Below are 19,739 nucleotides of genomic sequence, written 5' to 3' on the forward strand. Positions count from 1 at the left end.
AATATTATTGTTGTTAAATATTTATACGTTTTTTTTGTGTGTCTTTTATTTATTGCCATAATAGGATACAGGACAGAAAATAATGCCACACGCTATGCCACAGCTCTGACGTTTTCAGCCTATACTACATGCACAGTAACATCACTAGTGATCAGATCAGGCTGTTTTTAAAGTTAACTGAGATTGAAATAATTAGAAGAGCCATTTAAATTTTCCTGTGACACTGATTCATGACACTAAGTCAGTGCTGGTTTCTGTGGAAGCTTATTTCTGTGATGGATTAAAAAAATAAATAAGGTATTTGGCAATTTTCATATCCCAATTCTGACTTTTCTCTCACGGTGGCGTGTTTATATCACTCTATTCAGACTTTTCTTAAAAGAATTGTTAGGTAACATCTCAAAATTCAAGTTAAGGTTTGTTTTTTCTAAGATATAAACTCACATTTCTTCATCAAAGTGGTTAGATATAAACTCAGAGTGTGAGAAAAAGAGTCAGAACTGTGAGTTTATATCTCAGAGAAAGAAAACAAAATCTATTTCTATTTCTATTATGAGATTAAGAAAATCAGAATTGTGAAAGTGATAATTACTTCTTTTTTTTTTTCTTTTTTTTAATAGCATAAATAATTTTCCAGATTTCTTTCCTGCGTTGATTTATTTCCTTTTAAAACAAGTTTATGGTTGGACTTGTTTTTATTTTATAATTTTGTTTATATATGTATCATTTAAGTTTTTAAGAGAAAGAAAGTACATTTTAATTGTGTATTTATCTCCTAAAAGGGATTTTTGTCATGCCACTTTACATGTCATTTTAATTGTTTTGATCCGAAAACATTCCTTTATTTGTATGTAATTAAAAAATAGTTGCAAGAAACATAGAGATTAATCAGTTTTTTTCTTCTTCTGTGCATTCTGATGACATATGCTCTTAATAAAATCTAAAACTTGTCTTCTGTTTCAGCTGTTGCTCCTGATTTCTTCCAAAATCAGCTGAAGAGCCACACTTTAGTCAAAGAAGGCGGCGATGTTCTCATTGAATGCAAGCCCAAGATGTCTCCTCGAGGCACGATCTCCTGGCGCAAAGGCAACGACGCCCTCCGAGAAAGCAGCAGGTAACTCTCTTATCCCACTCAGATGTCATTAGTCATATCTGCGGATCCTTTCTTCTGTTTCAGTCTTTTTATATAATGCAACAGAACCAGAGCTTTTCCATTCTGATTCAGAACCAGTCAACAGGACTGTAGGATGATGAGCCCACAAAACTACGGATGTGCTCCAGATCTGGTTTTTGATATTATGTCTTTGTCAAGTCATTTCTGTTATCCACAGCAACAAAGCACTGCCACTGACTTTGGCCATTCATCTCTGCCTGTGGAAAAAGCATGTCTCAGCATGTCTCTGCTAAGGGTCGCAACAATATGTCTCTAGTGAGATTTGTGTTTCAGTTTCAACTGCACTTTACTCTTTTCATTTTATTTTACTATTTTCTTTCATTCTATCAGTTCATATCTAAAACCAGCAAAACAGAACAGTCTAACTATCTCAAACTGGTTAATACTTATTTTCAGCAGGGCTACGATGTCCTGAAATACTCTAAAGGCAATTATTTCTAATTAGAAACTGACATATATTTGTATCCACTGTACCTTTGCACTACAACTTGACCCCAAAAAAAGATGCACATTTCACGTAGAAATCAGTGAGCACTCTCGATTATTCAAATGAAGCCTGATGTTCTTATTAACAGCTCTTGATCACACAGTTGCTCATAACTGGACTCTGCAGGTTTATCAGGTGACCAGTGGTGTCCCCTCCCGAGCGAAGGCAGGGTGTTAATCAACTTCTCTGCACACTTAGTAGGAGGTCAGCGTCCTTGCCAGACCAGCCTTTATCAACAAGCATATGTCCCTGTCTCAGCTATAGAGTGGCAGTCAGACACAGCTTGATACAAGTGCAGTATGTCACCGACCCAAAGACTTTGCGTTTGACCACACTGGGAGAAGAAAAATGTTCAGCGCGTCTGCGTGTGTTTGTGTATGCATCCGTGAGTGAGCACACCACGCTTGCCCATCAGATTTGAACATAGAGAATATGTGTTGTCTAGTTTGTTATGGTTTAATTTGAGGAAATCTTGTGCCCTGCTTATGGTTATAGAGAAGATAGTGTTACCGTAAACACTTACGGTAAGTGACATTTAAAAATGGCTGAAGGTGATTGCATTCAGTGACAAAATGTCAAAATATGTTGCATATATTTTTAGGAAGGATAGGATATGCATCTTTTTCAAGCAAAACAATTTATTTATACAACAAATATTTTTTTTTAGATTTGAAAAGTTAAAACAAAAGCATTTGGCTACTTAATGGTTGTCACGCTTAATTGCTGGCCACTGGCTTCGTAAATAAAGTTATTAGAAAGAATTGTCCAGAAACAAATAGTCTTTGCAGTGCTTTATTTGCTATAAATATTGTGTTAGGCAGTGCTTGTTTTCTTTTGGGGAGCCTTATTTGAATTTTAAAGAGCCTATTAAGGTGCCAAAAAAGGTGTTTTTCTGTTGAAGCGGTTGCATTTTGACTCTAAAGAATAACAATAAAAAATACATCATACATATCTTACAAGATATTCCTTCTTTGTGGTTTAGAACAAAATAATGTTCTTTTTTGCTTTTGATAGGGAATGGTTTTCCACATAGACCTCTTCACCTATCTTTGACACGGAGGTAATTAAAAAGAAAAATGGATGAATCACAAGTTTGCACGTACGTGTCCCAGGTTGTATTGTGGCCAGGGAGGAACAAGCTTCATTATGCACATCAAAGTATTAAAGTACTTTCTCAAATTAAGTACTTTAATTTAAAAAAGTAATTTTCTCAAAGAAAGTACTTTTTAAAATTAAAGTTCTTTCTCCTATCACTTTAAATCATTTATAGCTTGAAATTAGGTTACATAAAAAGTATATACATATTAGAGGTGTTGCAATATATTATGTTACAATGTATCAAAATAGAAAAATGAAACAATGTATATTGTGGATAGCAACTATATGTATCGTGTAAAGTTCACACATACACAAAAAAGAACGTTTAGTCTTTAAGTTTAGATTTCATTTTATTCACATATAAACAATAATAAACAAACATACAAAGAGTGCATTAAAACAAGGTAAACCTGAAAGCTCACACCTTTTAGATTCCAAAATTATTGTTAATAAATTAAAAATAAAATACATGAATATAATACAATATTTAAAACTTCTCAAATGTATTTAATGAGAGACACGCGATCATATGCATGCAAACTATAATTATGAATTTTTAGCTAAACAAAATCTTGAATATTTATATATGATAAATGAACTGATGCTTTTATTACCTGCTTATCATATTGTTTATCATACTGTTATTAGTAATAATAAAAAAAAAATTCACTCTTAAGGGTTGTGAGAGTATCGATCAGTACTGAATCATGACATGAGTGTATTGTTACACATGAGTATTTGTTTACACTCTTTCTATATATATTAGGAATGTAACAATACACTCATGTCACAATTATATGTACTATGTACTATATCATAATCCACCGACAAGTCTAATAAAATCAAGTCCCATCTTGCTTTTGTGTATGCGACTCACGTGTGAAATAAAAGGATTGCAAAAGCGGTTTCATGTCGGCTTCAAGATTTGCTTTATTCCACTTATTTATATTGCGTCCCTGTCAGCTCTCGCTAACCTTGTAAACAGCAGCAGGTAAAAAGACACCACTCTCATTAAGTGGAAATGCCATTAGAGACTAATTCATAATCAGATGTATTGTTTTATGCAAATGGCTGTTAGCGTGTGTGTGTGTGCGTGCATGTATGTGGATGCATGCTGAGTTCATGCACCTGTCTGGGAGCTAAACCTAATCAAAGAAGGGTGCCATTGAACTGCTTTTGTGTAAGATTAATTGGCATAATTGTGCAAGTTCTCCTTGATGGCAGAGAAGGAGAGGAGACGATGTCACCAGCAGAGTAATCCATCTTCATAGCAGCAGCCCTTTTTTTCTGCCAGAGAGAAGAAGAGAGAGATCAAAAGGGAGGGAGGGGTGCAGTTTCTGTCTTATTTGTAACTGAATGTCTAACTGGCCATTCTATAGATCAGTGCTTCTAAACTAGCAGGCTGTGACCCTTAAACGGGTCATAGGATTGTTCTGATTGGAACATCTACTCTTGTTTTTGCAAACTAGTCTATGTCACAAATTATACTTTGAAGCATATTTTTTGGACCATATGCATATATGTATGTGTGTGTAAATTTACAAAAGTAAAATTTTGTTTGAAGAATATGCTTTTTGTCATTCATATATATATTTTTTTCTTGTGCCGTGCTGATGTGCACTTGTTTAAAAAAAACAGTAGGTTATAATAAGTTTGTGTGCAGCCCAAGGGAGGTTATTAAAAGTGGCTAGTTGTTAGATACATTTGCGGCCACTGTGTGTCTTTGTGGTCTGCTGGTTGTGCACCTTCTTTACTAATAGCAAATAATTGAATTGCATTGAACATAATGTTAGGCAAATATACAGTATTGTTCAAAATAATAGCAGTACAATGTGACTAACCAGAATAATCAAGGTTTTTAGTATATTTTTTATTGCTACGTGGCAAACAAGTTACCAGTAGGTTCAGTAGATTGTCAGAAAACAAACAAGACCCAGCATTCATGATATGCACGCTCTTAAGGCTGTGCAATTGGGCAATTAGTTGAAAGGGGTGTGTTCAAAAAAATAGCAGTGTCTACCTTTGACTGTACAAACTCAAAACTATTTTGTACAAACATTTTTTTTTTCTGGGATTTAGCAATCCTGTGAATCACTAAACTAATATTTAGTTGTATGACCACAGTTTTTTAAAACTGCTTGACATCTGTGTGGCATGGAGTCAACCAACTTGTGGCACCTCTCAGCTGTTATTCCACTCCATGATTCTTTAACAACATTCCACAATTCATTCACATTTCTTGGTTTTGCTTCAGAAACAGCATTTTTGATATCACCCCACAAGTTCTCAATTGGATTAAGGTCTGGAGATTGGGCTGGCCACTCCATAACATTAATTTTGTTGGTTTGGAACCAAGACTTTGCCCGTTTACTAGTGTGTTTTGGGTCATTGTCTTGTTGAAACAACCATTTCAAGGGCATGTCCTCTTCAGCATAGGGCAACATGACCTCTTCAAGTATTTTAACATATGCAAACTGATCCATGATCCCTGGTATGCGATAAATAGGCCCAACACCATAGTAGGAGAAACATGCCCATATCATGATGCTTGCACCTCCATGCTTCACTGTCTTCACTGTGTACTGTGGCTTGAATTCAGAGTTTGGGGGTCGTCTCACAAACTGCCTGTGGCCCTTGGACCCAAAAAGAACAATTTTACTCTCATCAGTCCACAAAATGTTCCTCCATTTCTCTTTAGGCCAGTTGATGTGTTCTTTGGCAAATTGTAACCTCTTCTGCACATGCCTTTTTTTTAACAGAGGGACTTTGCGGGGGATTCTTGAAAATAGATTAGCTTCACACAGACGTCTTCTAACTGTCACAGTACTTACAGGTAACTCCAGACTGTCTTTGATCATCCTGGAGGTGATCATTGGCTGAGCCTTTGCCATTCTGGTTATTCTTCTATCCATTTTGATGGTTGTCTTCCGTTTTCTTCCACGTCTCTCTGGTTTTGCTCTCCATTTTAAGGCATTGGAGATCATTTTAGCTGAACAGCCTACCATTTTTTGCACCTCTTTATAGGTTTTCCCCTCTCTAATCAACTTTTTAATCAAAGTACGCTGTTCTTCTGAACAATGTCTTGAACGACCCATTTTCCTCAGCTTTCAAATGCATGTTCAACAAGTGTTGGCTTCATCCTTAAATAGGGGCCACCTGATTCACACCTGTTTCTTCACAAAATTGATGACCTCAGTGATTGAATGCCACACTGCTATTTTTTTGAACACACCCCTTTCAACTAATTCAACTAATTGCCCAATTGCACAGCCTTAAGAGCGTGCATATCATGAATGCTGGGTCTCATTTGTTTTCTGAGAATCTACTGAACCTACTGGTAACTTGTTTGCCACGTAGCAATAAAAAAATATACGAAAAACCTTGATTATTCTGGTTAGTCACATTGTACTGCTATTATTTTGAACAATACTGTATGAATTTGTGCAAAGGGTTTTCTGTGGTTTCAGACAGGAAAGGTAATTCATGAACTGATTCATAATCTAATCGAAACTGGGTGACAATATTATATATACAAATGTAAGTTAACACAAAGGATCAAAGGTTTTCTGTGGACCCATGATATTTAAAAGAGCAACTAATGGAGAGTTGACTCTCTTTTTTTCACAAAGCTGTGTGTCTGAAATTGCCCTCTCTCAAAGAATAGCTTTTTGAAGAAGATGAAAGGTTGCCTGGTATATATGATGGAATGGCTTTTGGAGGAAATTTGGACCGTCTTCTTTTGATCTTCATGAAATTCTGGTTCTGGACTGCTGTGGAGGAAGAAAACAAGAAAACCAGGGCCAAATGTACATATGGGTGAATCTCAGAAAAGTATTTTTTTTTTTTTTTTTTTTTGTTGCTTAAATTAAGTATATCTTTTATTATATATACATTGTGCCATTATTTCTGTGGCAAGAAACATCATTCCACCAATTCCCATGCTAAAAATGTAAGATATCAAAGCAATTTATATATTAAAGTAGTATTTTTGTACTGCCTTAAACACATTTGTACTGGTTTAAAGGATTAATTGAAAAATAAGAGAACGTAATAATCAACCATAAAATGTCCAGACATTCCTGTAATTATTTCTGGGACTTTGATTGGATTTTCCCTTGATTAATCACCCAAAGGAGAAGGTTCACTTGGCACAGCAGTACAATAAAAATAAAAGACAGAATAATATACAAAGAGAAGGAAAATATGTCTTAACATCAAGGAAAATATTATAAATAATATCAAATATATGTATGAGTGTGTATATATATATATATATATATATATATATATATATATATATATATATATATACACACACACACACACACACACACACACACACACACACACACACACACACTATCCTGGATATACATGTGCTTAATTGTCACAATGCATGTCAACAGTGGTTATAAAATAGGCTTAATTTTCTGTATCATCTTTCTTTTTAGTATAATTATACTGTTAGTTTGCTTTATGACCTCTTTTCTGTGAACAATTATACGAATATATGAATCCATATGCTGAGCTTCTTGTGGCAACTCGCTAACGTTGAGTTAACTTCCCACTTGTAGATGCGGTCGGTGTCTTTACAGAGCGAGAGTGAAAGATGAAGCAGAAGAGCGAGGAGGAGTGGGATGAGTACACTCTATGAAGTGATTACTTGTCAGGATGATTTCCATTTAAAAGCGCGTCTGCCACTGAAGGCTGCGGTGCAGGTGAATGAAGGGCAGCGCGATATCAATTCAGAAAGCTCCATATTGGAGTGGTTGTGGAGGCAAGCGCAGCTTCTGTCATGCCTGATATAGAATACGTTTGAGGACCGGGATCCGTTTACTTATCTAATTAAGCCCACTTTCTCTTATCTTGTCATTGTAGAATTAAGCTTTAACTTGATCAGTCTAATGCTTAAAAGCATCTGTATTTGTTCGCTCAGGTCACCTTAACTATCAAAACCAGGTGTTTTAATCTAATAATCATGGTAATAATACACAACGTAGGCAACATGTTGTTGCATTATTAAAAAATAAATGTGTTTCTCATTCTTTGATGTCACATTCAATCGTTTGTTACTTTTTTTCACCGAAGCCCATTGTTCTGTGTTTTTTGTCCCCTCTTTTTAATCTAATTGAACACCTGTTTGGAACTTGCCGTCTCATGGACACAAAGCTTGAACATGATGCCGCCATAAAACAGAACGTTTCTCACAGCCAAAAAAATAACTGCAGAATACATCTTGCTCATTAGCTCACCTTAAGGCTCATCCGCCTGAACTGTTGTGTTGCCAGCTCGTATGGTTCATTTTAATTTCATATTCCTCTCTCGCCAGGAGAAATTAGATGGTGTCAGTCAGCAGAATGTCATTTGAAGGGGAATGGGCCCACCAGCAGAGATCTGGAACATGCCCCAAGGCTTCAAATTATTGGTCAAAATCCAACTGTAGATGGTCTCAATCAACATATTCCCCACCCCTTTAAATAGAATGTGATTTACTTAACCTCCTATGGCTGTGTTTTGCTAATGTTGGCTAAAAGACTCTTTAACTAACAGAGCATAATTTGATATGCCCTGTGCCGCGGCCGTGCCAGAGACAATCTATAGGTATAGATTTGCACGGCAGACAATTGGTCAATCAAGATGGTGGACAGCACATTGATTGCCACTAATGTTATGTTTGCAGTCTCTCACAATTGATGCGCAGCTTTAATTAAAACCTCAATGAGACAATTAGTTTGAAAAAAGGTATTTTTTGACATTTTCTTTAAATGTACATTGGGTTGCAAATGTCTAAAACCATATTTGAAAATCTGGATTATTATTTTTTTTTTACATTTAAACCTGAAACGGTTTTAGATTTTAAACATTTTAAATTGACTTAAATAAATATGTGAGAATTTGCATTATTTTTGGTCACTAATCACACTTGTGACATTGCACTGCTTTGTGCAAAAGGTCAACTGTTCTTGTTTTCACTCTAATTGTTAAATTAATAAAATAATTCAGAATTAAATTCGAAATAAATGCTAAATATAAGCATTTTCACTTGTGGTTTCAGACTTTTGGACCCCAGTGTATATGAATCCCATTTCTTTTTACTGAAGTAATAACTCTCTTCAGGAGAAATTAGTTTAATTTGGTGAAACAAAACTCAAACACAATGCAAATGAATGCAGAGATTCGGCTGTGATTAGTTTGGCGTGCTCTTTACTAGTCTAAGTGTCATGTTAGACTTGGTGGGATTAGGTTTTATCTTGGGGGACAGAAGGCTAATATAATTTTTCGAAGAACAAATGTGCCAGCGCAGCACCAGTAATCCATCTTGTTTCCTTCACACATTTTGGGCAGCAAATGTGTGTTGCTTTTTATTCCTAGAAGGTATTGTGTGCATATGAGTGTGAGAAAAAGGGAGATGAGTATCAGTCTGAAAGAATGAAGCTGAAGAGCCATTTGTGATTAAAGGAGCCCGGTTCGAGTACACCCACAAGCTCGCCGTGTTTGGCCCTGATAAACACCTTTTCTCTGCAGCTTCTGACCCTGGGGATAGATATTGCTGAAATTAAAAGCCACTCTTACTACTGGAAATATGCCTTGCATTGCAAACATGAAATTTGGTATTTTTCATGTATTTTCATTTTTGTTTGGAGCTTTTTGTGTTATTCTGTAACTTATTATTATATTTAATTTATTCTTGAGTAATGGCACAAAACGGGCTCCTAAAGTGAAAAAAAAAGCTAGTTTATATAGTTTTAGATTCATTTGTTAAAAAAGTCAAAAGGATAGATTCAAACTATTTTTTTAGGTCTAGCTATTGAACTGCATCACAGTCAGAATAAAAACCATGTTTTTTGTAGCACATTTTAAATGTAGTAGCCATTATGTTTTTTTTTTTTTTTTTTTCTTGATACTAACAGAACCTACTTAAGATGATGGAAATTAACTAAAAATCCCAAACAATTTCTTTACTAGTTGTTTGATGACTTTAAAACATCTTTAACACAAGATTCGTAAATGTTGTTAAATGTCTCTAATGCTCACCAAGGCTGCATTTATTTGATCATCTATACAGTAAAAATGGTAATAATGTGAAATGATACTACAGTTTAAAATATTTTTATTTTTTCTGTTGTAATATATTTTAAAATGTAATTTATTCCTGTAATGACAAGGCTGAATATTCAGCAGCCATTATTCCAGTCTTTATTGTCACATGATCCTTTAGAAACAATTCTAATTATTATAATCAATGTAATGAAAACAGTATTAATTATAATAGAAGTACATTGTTTATTTGATATTAATATACATTTAAATCATTTAATTTAAGTTCTAGCTGAATAAACGTATTTCATTCTTTTTTTTAACTGTTGAATGGCAATGTACAATGTTTATTTTTATTTTGTTCATATCTAATGGAACTGAAGAAAAAAAAGAATGAACACCTTTTTGAAGTTTCAGAACATAATGTTTCTTTAAATTTAATTAAAACTAAGTTTTAAAGTAGAAATGTTCCAAAAGCGAATGGCAGGTTCAGTTCAGTTTAGGTTCCCATGAATCAGTGATTTATATGTAGAATATGAGTGGCTTAAAGCAGAGCATAACATATTTCCATGCCCATTATTTAAGTCCATTTCCCACACAACTGATTTGAAGCTAAATTATTACGGCAGCTGGTGCCGTGTTGATTTATTTCTCGTTGAGAAATGACAGAATTATCTTGTGGAATGGCAAGAGCCGAATGTACCCATACTAAATCAGCACATTGAATAATTGAACAGCGTTGAATGTGTTAAGAAAATTACCTCAGGATAAGTGGAAAGGCAATGCAATCCTCCTTTTAAGGTGAGGAAAAAAGTCCCGGCATGCGTCGCAAATGATTCTCTACAGGGAATGTATCTTGACGTCACGGCTGACAATCAGCTCTGTGGCTTGAATATAAATATGGCACCTGTTTGTTTTAAGTTTACAAAAGTAGAGATTAGTACTTCTTTCTCCATGTTTTTCTTTACCCTCATCCTTTTCCATTTTTACAAATCTCCCCATTGCCATGGAAACTTAATGCTGGTCCCCCAGAGACGAGGGGTCAACATCCCTAGCGCTCTCAGGAAATGTCACAGGCGCTTTAGCTCGAAACTGCGCCCGCTCTTTTGCTATTTTAATACCAAAGGAGAAAAACACTATTGTACACAGCTGGTTGTCTGAAATGCCTGATCTTTGAGCTCGGCTAGGTGTCCAGATGCTTCTGTCAATCATTCCTTATCACTCCCATTATATCTGAATTGCCAAGCCCTTTGGACACCTGCAGAGTGAGCGACACCCGCAGTATTAAACCCTAGAGCCATCTCTGACTGACAAACCAAATAATGCCCATCGCAAAGACTTAGATAAAAGCCATGGGTGAATTCAATGTAAGTCAATTTCAGCGGTTTCTTGCAGCATTTTAGAGATGTTGAGCTCATGGCACTTACTTCACTTATATGCCTTTATATATCAGTACATCTACATTTATTCATTTAGCTGACGCTTTTATCCAAAGCAACTTACAATTGCTATATATGTCAGAGCTCGCACCTCTCTGGAGCAACTAGGGGTTAAGTGTCTTGCTCAGGGACACATTAGTGTCTCACTGTGGATTCGAACTTGGGTCTCTCACACCAAAGGCATGTGTCTTATCCACTGCGCCAACACCAACCCCTCAATGTATCTCAAAGAAATCAATGTCTTTCCCAGTATTTCTGATTTATAGTGAATTTAATCAATATGGCCTGCATTATAAATGCAACTATAGCACATTAACAGTAAGTCACTAGGATGCTGTAATTTGTAAAAGTTTGACATGGTTATGTGAGTGTCAGATGCGGCGATAATGAATGTTATGTCTTAAGAACTATTGACTCGTATACACACAAAAAAATCAATATCAATTACCTGGCTATTGGAAAAGTGTCAGAAGACAACCTTTCTGTGGCCCATTTTTCCCTTCTCCTCTTTTTCCCGTGACCAACAAGTGATTGCTCTGTTGTTCTAGCGATAACGGCGAAGCTCATCGGAAGGCTCTTTTTTTTTTCTTGGTGGCAGTAATTGCCGACTAACCTTGAGGTTGAAGAGTTGAAAGTAAATGTACACTCATCAAGGTGGCTTCCTATAAGCAGATCTCTTGACAGAGCGTGATCAGTAATGACCTGTTTCTGCCTCCCCCGGTTTATTTATCCAACTGACAAGGTCGTCAGTTTATCAAACACGTTTCCAGGCGAAGGCCTACTGAGATATGGACACATGATCCATCTAAGTAACGGCAGGAGCTCTCTCACACCCCTCTTTAGGGTATTAACCCTCAACATAGATCAGCCTTTCACGTTTGGGTTAACCCTCGTGCCCTATTTGGAGGATAAAATGACCTATCGGGTCCTTCTGTAGACGCTGCATGGACCCTCCCTCTGGGTCCTCAGTCAATGTTTTTTTTTTTTTTTTTACATCACTGATGGAACACAACCTCCAGGTAGGTCAGAGAAGGCCAGTTAGTGCCCGCATAAATGCACTGTCATGGACCCTATCTGGAAGATTGTATAGATATGCAACATTATGTATGAGATTTTGGCTTTATGTTTGAGTTCTATTCACACTGTTAGCAATTTGAATGCTGCAGGTTGATGGGTCTCTAATGTTGGTCACTAGATTTCAGATTTATCCGTGCGTCTGTTGATAGTCAGCTGCCTAATTCAAACTGCAGCCTGTTTGCAAGAGAGTTTAACTCCTCTGAACTTGGAATGCCAGTGGCCGCTGTCACTCATGTTGCTGCCAATTGAAAAATTAATGACTTAGGTCACTTTGTCTGCAAATCGCTGTCAGGATGAAAGCTCCTTTGCAGGAAACTCAAGAGAGATGAAGCAACGGTGATTGGGAGAGATGGGAATGGGATCAGGAGCTAAGAACTTTTAGACTATGCACTGTATATTCTCTGAGAATATTTTTTTATCTTTTACATAAACTTTTTGAACTTTATTTATTCGTCCTTTATAGATTACATAAGCACACCAGTGGGTGGCGACAAGTGAATCATTGCCTCAACTGAATTGAACACTGATTTATTAAGGAATGCCACTTTCATTTTATTTCAGTTTTTTGAAATATTATTATTATGTTATATTTTAATCTTATTTATATTTTAACTCAAATGGTCATCAAATCAAACACAAAATGGTGAATTGTTTAGCTGTTTGTTTTTGCGAAAACATCTCACTGTAAATGTGAGAGAGAGAGAAACTTCTCTTTTTTTTTGACAAGGTGGTCAAGAAAATATTTTGTGTATCAGAATCTTTTTATTTCACCTCGCTTAAGACTGTTCTATTTGACCTAGCACTAAGTGGAAGAAATTCTGAAAACATGTTTAAGAGCTAGTTGAAGTTTATGAAAAGATGCGCTCAGACTGCAGATGTCTCAACAAATTCAACAGAATTGTTATTATTCTGCTCATGCTTCCCATTCAGAAGCAAATGTTTTGAAATTAAAAAGAATATATTAACAAACATTACGGTCATGTTCCTTCACACATAACAAGATTTTTCAGAATCATGCCTTGAGTTTTGTACCATTCTTACAAAAAAATACAAATAAAATTCAAAGAGGTTCATGGCATAGACTTTTGGCCAGTAAACAGCCAGAAGAGGCAACAAGTACTGTATTAAGCCCACACCATCCACTTTATGATTTCCAGAGGAAAGCTTCTATAGAATGTCTCTAAATAATGCCTCCTATCTGTCTTCCCCAGCAAAACATAAAAAGACATAATAGCTTGCTTTTGCCTCAGTGGCATAGATGTCTTTGTACCAACTCGAAGTACACTTATGGGGAGATTAGAGAATTCCCTGCAACATAGTGCCTATCTTTTAACTGCTCACCAGCGGCGTGTCATACAGGCTTGTATCCTGGTCAGAGATTTACAGCTGTCCTTATTAGTTGTTACGAAGAGGAGATGAGGAGACCAGCACTCAGGTTCATCTTGCTGGTGAATTATTGATAGGTCTTCATTCGCTCAGACTTGATGGAGAGACTGGTGGAGCATGTCCAGGAATAGATGCTCTCCGGGTATGTTAAAGTCCACAGACCGCACCACCAACCTTAGGAGTCTCCTCTGTTTGAACCCATCAATGTCAGAATACATCCATAAGGTTTGCTTACTCTGCTGAAAATACTGGCTTAGGAATTTTCATGCTGGCTTATGGTTAATGCTGTTTTGGATCAGCAAAACCAAAGCTCGCTGGTTAAACAAGTTATAAAGCTTGCTAGAGACACCGTCAGCATGACATTTTAATTGCTGAGATGTTGCTGTTTCGTAGCTCTGAAAACCTTCTTTAAATGTTTCTCCTAAATTTCATAGGAGAAGCAGAAATTGAAACAAATTTGATAGATATGGTGAATACTTTATCAATAATTGGTTGTAGGTATCCTGGCAAAGCTGAGCACAGTTTGAGATATTTATAAGAACCGTGTGAGATTACTTTCTCTGGATAGAAATCTGGGAAATAAGAGACTTTCTCCTGGAATAGCCATCTTAATGAAACCATATTGTGGTTTGTCATTGCTGGTGGCCTCACTTTGTTTTCTGACACACTTATCCTCCATATGTAAAAGTACTTTTCCATGAAAGAATTTTCTTAAGGTGGAAAGAAACAGAGAGACTATAGCATTATAAAAAGATGGGCAAACAAATGTATCTCATAACTCATAAAACATCACCAACTGCTGCAAACGCAGGAGAGCTGCACAAAAGCAGGTCATTCCTTGATCTAGATAAGACAACGTGCTGGCCTATTTGTTGGTAATCTCTGGAGGTAGGGTGCATAACATAGGAGCCAGGGAGAAAGGAAAAGAAGGGAAGAACTTCACCGCTATCATTGATAAACTGTTTTGAACCTGCTTTGTTGTGACCTGCAATTGTTGTGCATGTTCTGGTTTACTTTTTGTCTGTGATTATATATGCACTACCATTCCAAAGTTTAGGGTCAGTAATAAATAAATACCTTTATTCGGTGTGCAGTGATCAAAAGGGACAGCAAATACATTTATGTTCTGTTAAAATAAAAATAGATTTTAAAAAATACTAAACTAGAAAACATTTTATTACATTGTAAAAATATTTCATAAAATTACTGTTTTTGCTGTATTTTATATATTTAAAAAAATGAATAAAAAATATCAGCCTCTGTAAAGTTTATTCAATATCATTAAAAACTTCCACATAAAAGATATGTGACAGATGCTGAAGGCTTTCCACTGGATGTTGGAACATGGCCGCAGGGATTTTCTTGACACTGAGGTCAGAAACTGATGTTCCAATTCATCCCAACGGTGTTCAGTGGGGTTCATGTCTGGGCTTTGTGCAGGCTAATCGAGTGCTTCACACTCGGTAAACACATTTTCATGGTGCCATCCTATGACAGTGCCATGTGCAAAATCACTGAGCTCTTCGGTACACCCTGATCTACTGAAAAGAAGATTGCATTGGTGTACGTCTAGTAATGGATGAAGCTCAAATAACACATGATTGTCCATTTTGTGCAAGTGTGCAGAAAACACCTTGTCTGACCATTGTGTGTTTTGGCCATTTTTTATTTTCTCTCTTTTACAATATGTTAACCAGATTGTCATTTGCCACACTTAAACAATGTTAATTAGAAATGTATTATTTATTGGGGTCTCAGAGTCATTGATGAAATCCACAGTTTGTGGAAATTGCTTATTTATTTTAAATGTTTAGTCCACACCAATTAACCATTTCTTCCCCCCAAGCTATCACAGCTTTTAAAAATAGTACCATCTATAATATGATACAATGTTCTTGTGTCTCTCTCTCTCTTTCTCATTGTATTGTATTGTGTCTTATTGAGTAATGTGGCTAAAATAATTAGAATACCATCATGAATTAATGAAGCCCTCCCTATTTTTCTCCTTCATCCTCAAGGTCTCCACATCATGTGGTTTATCTTTGACGATGTGTTTTATGTGTGTATGCACTACATGGTTTAAAGGCCGTTATTGTGCAAAGATCATTTAGTATTTTACATTTTTCTGATTTTTCAATTGACCTACATAAAAACAGGTGTTAAAATTTACATTGGTTTGATTCTGGTTCAAGGATCAATATTTGAAAATATTTCAATGATAATTTTAAATGGCTTATGGAAAATATCCTGGCAGCATGAAGACTTTGTCCAAATACTCCTTCCTTCCAACAATTTTCTTTGTGGGGAAAAACCATAAGCATTTCAACGCCACTCTTATTCCTCTTAAAAAACACGTTGACGGCAAGTTTGTTGAAGGTGTGGATCTGAGTTCTGACAAAACAAAGGATTCTTAGCTATGTGCGAAGGGTGAAAAGCCTTCAAAACTGTCCTGAAATTGCACTCTTTTCCCCCAAAACGTTCTCTGTAAGAATGTCTAGATCATCTTGCATCACACACTTAAACTCTTTCCTGAAGTCTCAAGTCTTGAATAGCTGCAAAACATGTTGCCATTCTTTTTTTTTTTGTTGGCTGGAAATCACAGAAGCACTCTAAAGTAATATTATCATGTGTGTGTATGTTTGCATTGCAGAATTGCTATACTGGATAGTGGAAGCCTTCGGATATCCAACACCACCAAATCGGATGCTGGCACGTACACATGTGCTGCCCATAACCAGTTTGGGGAGGCCAGCAGCTCAGGGAACCTGCTTGTTAAAGGTATTTGCTTCAGTTCAGTCATTTTGGAGTCTTTGAGGATAATAAAGTCTCTTCTGCCACATATTTATTGGATATTTGCTTTCTGAGTTATGTATCCGCCCAATCCCCATTACAACATCTTATCTGTATGCTCATATGTAATTTGTCTTAGTATATACCTTCCAAAGATATCTGATTTTAGCCAAGTGGAATCCTTTTATTTCCTAATGAGATGAAGGAGTGTAGGAGGGACCCAAATCACACTTGTGTTGAGTCACTGGAGCAGTGAGTTATTATGCTGTATTAAATATGAATGAGCAGTGGGTGTGTGTTGCTGAGCAAGTTCACTTAGAGTGTTTTAAGGCTGGGGGTAATTTCAGTATGTGAGAACCACTCAGTTGAGGTCTCCATACCTTGAAATTTCAATTTGAATTGGAATTTTGGAATTTTGGTTGAATTTTTTTTTAAAAAGTAGAATTAAAATCATTCAAATTCAAAGACATTCTAAAGTTAAGCAGCTGCAGTTTTTAAGTCGAAAAGACAAATTTAAATCTTGGCTGGACATCCATCAGTTTCAGATGCAATTCAAATTCCAATTCAGCTGCTTGGGGGGCTTTGCCAATCGATTTCCACCTTATTAATTGAAAAGACTAATTCTTCGGTTCTGTATGTTGCACAGCCCTGAAGATGGCAGAGTCTGTTGTCTGGCTCTGGGCCTTACAGAATGTTGTAAACCCACTGAAATGAATCATATGTGTGATAAATTGCAACATTATGCTTTAAGGCAAGGAATTAATTAAGGCCATTTTGAGCAGTCCGGACTCTCCTTTTTCATTTCATTCTGTTTTAAATTGGGTGGGATGCCAGCAGTACTTGAACCACCAACTGTTATTCGCCCAGAAAGTTGGCAAAAATTCATAATAAAGGTGAACCAGGCAGCACAACGACAAATTTAGATTTAGTTACAGTATTTGGCGAAGGTCAAAATAAATGAGGAGAAGGGCTGTGAAAAAATAATACACTAAAATCACAGTAATTTCTAATTGGTTAGGATTCATGGAAAATTAATTTTGTCCAAATAGGGCTTTAACTTTCCATTATAGTTTATTTATTTAAGATATGTAGCTTTCTGGCCAACACCCCATATCACAGCTTCTTTGAAAAGCATACATGAAAATAATTAGACTACTTACTGATATAAAACCATCTTAAACAATTAGTTCGCCCAGAAATGAAAATTCTGTCGTTAACTATTCACCCTCATGCCGTTTCGAAGACCTTTGTTCTTCTTCAGAACACAAATGAAGATATTTTTGATGAAATATGAGAACAGAAAGAAAGGGTGAGTAATTAATGACAGAATTTTCATTTTTGGGTGAACTAACTCTTTAAACCTGCCTTTTCCAGCGCAGCTATCGGAAGCACTTAAAGTAGTTTACAACCATTTTATCGAAATAGATACCCATAACAAACATTCAGGAGATTCATTTTAATGTGATCCTGCAGAAAGCAAAGTTACAGGTCTATAAATACCTGTGTATTTATCATAAAGTTCTTTTAAAAGTGAATAATTTCTCAAACCGCATGGTTTCTTGTGCCTTAAGTGTGACGTTTTAGTCTACTTCATTAACCTTTATCAGCCATTGAAACTCTAAATCATTGCTTGTCAAGGGGCGATCCATCAAAAACTCAATAAATATTGAGTTTCCTTCATTTTGTATTCGCATGTAGTATGTTATCAAGTTATTGACATGCCGCATGGCAACGTGGTGTGAGTAAATAGCATTTATGGATTGATGGGAGAGGACCCTAAACACGATTGATAGATATATTCAATGACGCTGGGCACTTTTCACTTGCCAAACATGTCAACTGAAGTGATACGCCACTGGCAGCTATATGTCAACCTCCATTTTATCTCCATTAGTATGTCAGATGGGTGTACACATGCTGCATCAGCAAAGAAAATCCATAATTATACCATACAGACAAAATGAATGTAGACAACTTTAAAGGGATGCAAAAACCTTATGCACTGCAAAAACATCTCATTAGTATTCATAAGTATTTGTTTGTACACATAATCAAACTGATACCATGTGGATAGCTTCTAAAATGTCTTATAAGATGAACTTTATTGATTGTTTTATACATATAAAAATTTTAATTAATTAAATTGAATTCATTTTAAGCTTGTTTACCTGATTGGACATTTAAGCTACAGTACTTAATTTTTCTCAGTAAACAAAAGGGGGTGGGGTTCTATAAATGAATAAAATATCAATAAGTAAAGGAAATGTATGTAGAGAAACTACATATGTACAGTATATATATATATATATATCTGACTACAATATTGTGGAAATCAGTATCTGGCCCAAAAAAAAAGCATGTGCAAGTTTGAACACCTGCGAACACTAATGAGATCACATAGTCCACAATGCACGTGTTTGTTCTTGTTCTAAGTTTAATGTAGTTTTCTCCCCCCAAAAACCAGTCCGACATAAAAAGAAATCTGTTGTGACTGAGCACGCTGTCATGTTTACTTAAAGGTTCAATCCATTTTTGTTTCCGTCCGCACACGTTAGTCATCTCTGAGGCCTTCAGAAACCTGCTCAACAGCTTTCTAATAAAGCACCTTGGAGGTAGTTCTCCTTTTTGTGATTGCTATAGTGTCTCCTTTGTTTCATTTTCCCCTTTTTAAGATGCAAATGCAAATGTCTTTCGCATGAGTCATATTATTATTTAACGTCATTGATTCCTTTACATTTAGAGATGATCTGGTATAAATGTTTTCCATAGGGGAAAACGGTGAACACATTATGTGTTTGTGTTCACACCTCGGTTGTGTTTCAAAATTACACTTGAACTGTTTTTTAAAATGAAGATGAAAAGCTTGCAGGTTCATATGAAACAAAACAAGACAACCTGTTGATTCATATGATACCCGTTCTGTCATTAACACCCATTAACATTGACAAATCCAATTATAGTTTGCTCAAAATAGTTTTTGTGCTGTAAATCCTTTATATTTTCACACAGAGGTCACTTCAGGAGGGTGGTGGTTATGTATGATAGTAATCTCACCCCGTAGCTCTTTTTTTAATTAGTTAAATTAATTGTAGTATAACCAAAATGCCTAGTTTGTCTATAATAAATCAGATATTTATTAATACAGACAAATTGTTTGTTTTCTCTGCCAGCTACTTGTAAAATCTTAATTTGTCTGTGTTCTCATAGACGAGTTAATAATTTAAAAGTGCATTACTTGCATTATAGATGA

At 35.8% G+C, this 19,739-nt stretch overlaps 1 protein-coding gene and 1 long non-coding RNA gene across 3 annotated transcripts in view; both read left to right on the top strand.

The window, feature by feature from the left end:
- The window catches only part of LOC128015874 (uncharacterized), a 327,822-nt gene that overhangs the window by 201,573 nt on the left and 106,510 nt on the right, over positions 1-19,739 (top strand). The gene's annotated exons all lie outside the window — the stretch shown is intronic.
- The window catches only part of LOC128015866 (contactin-4-like), a 131,464-nt gene that overhangs the window by 90,578 nt on the left and 21,147 nt on the right, over positions 1-19,739 (top strand). For both annotated transcript variants that reach the window (XM_052600082.1, XM_052600081.1), the window contains exons 11-12: positions 964-1,114; positions 16,350-16,477. In XM_052600082.1, the coding sequence (XP_052456042.1) occupies positions 964-1,114; positions 16,350-16,477 (279 nt within the window). The remainder of the gene's footprint in view (positions 1-963; positions 1,115-16,349; positions 16,478-19,739) is intronic.

This window comes from Carassius gibelio, chromosome A6, assembly GCF_023724105.1.
Source record: "Carassius gibelio isolate Cgi1373 ecotype wild population from Czech Republic chromosome A6, carGib1.2-hapl.c, whole genome shotgun sequence".
Taxonomy (NCBI): Eukaryota; Metazoa; Chordata; class Actinopteri; order Cypriniformes; family Cyprinidae; genus Carassius; species Carassius gibelio.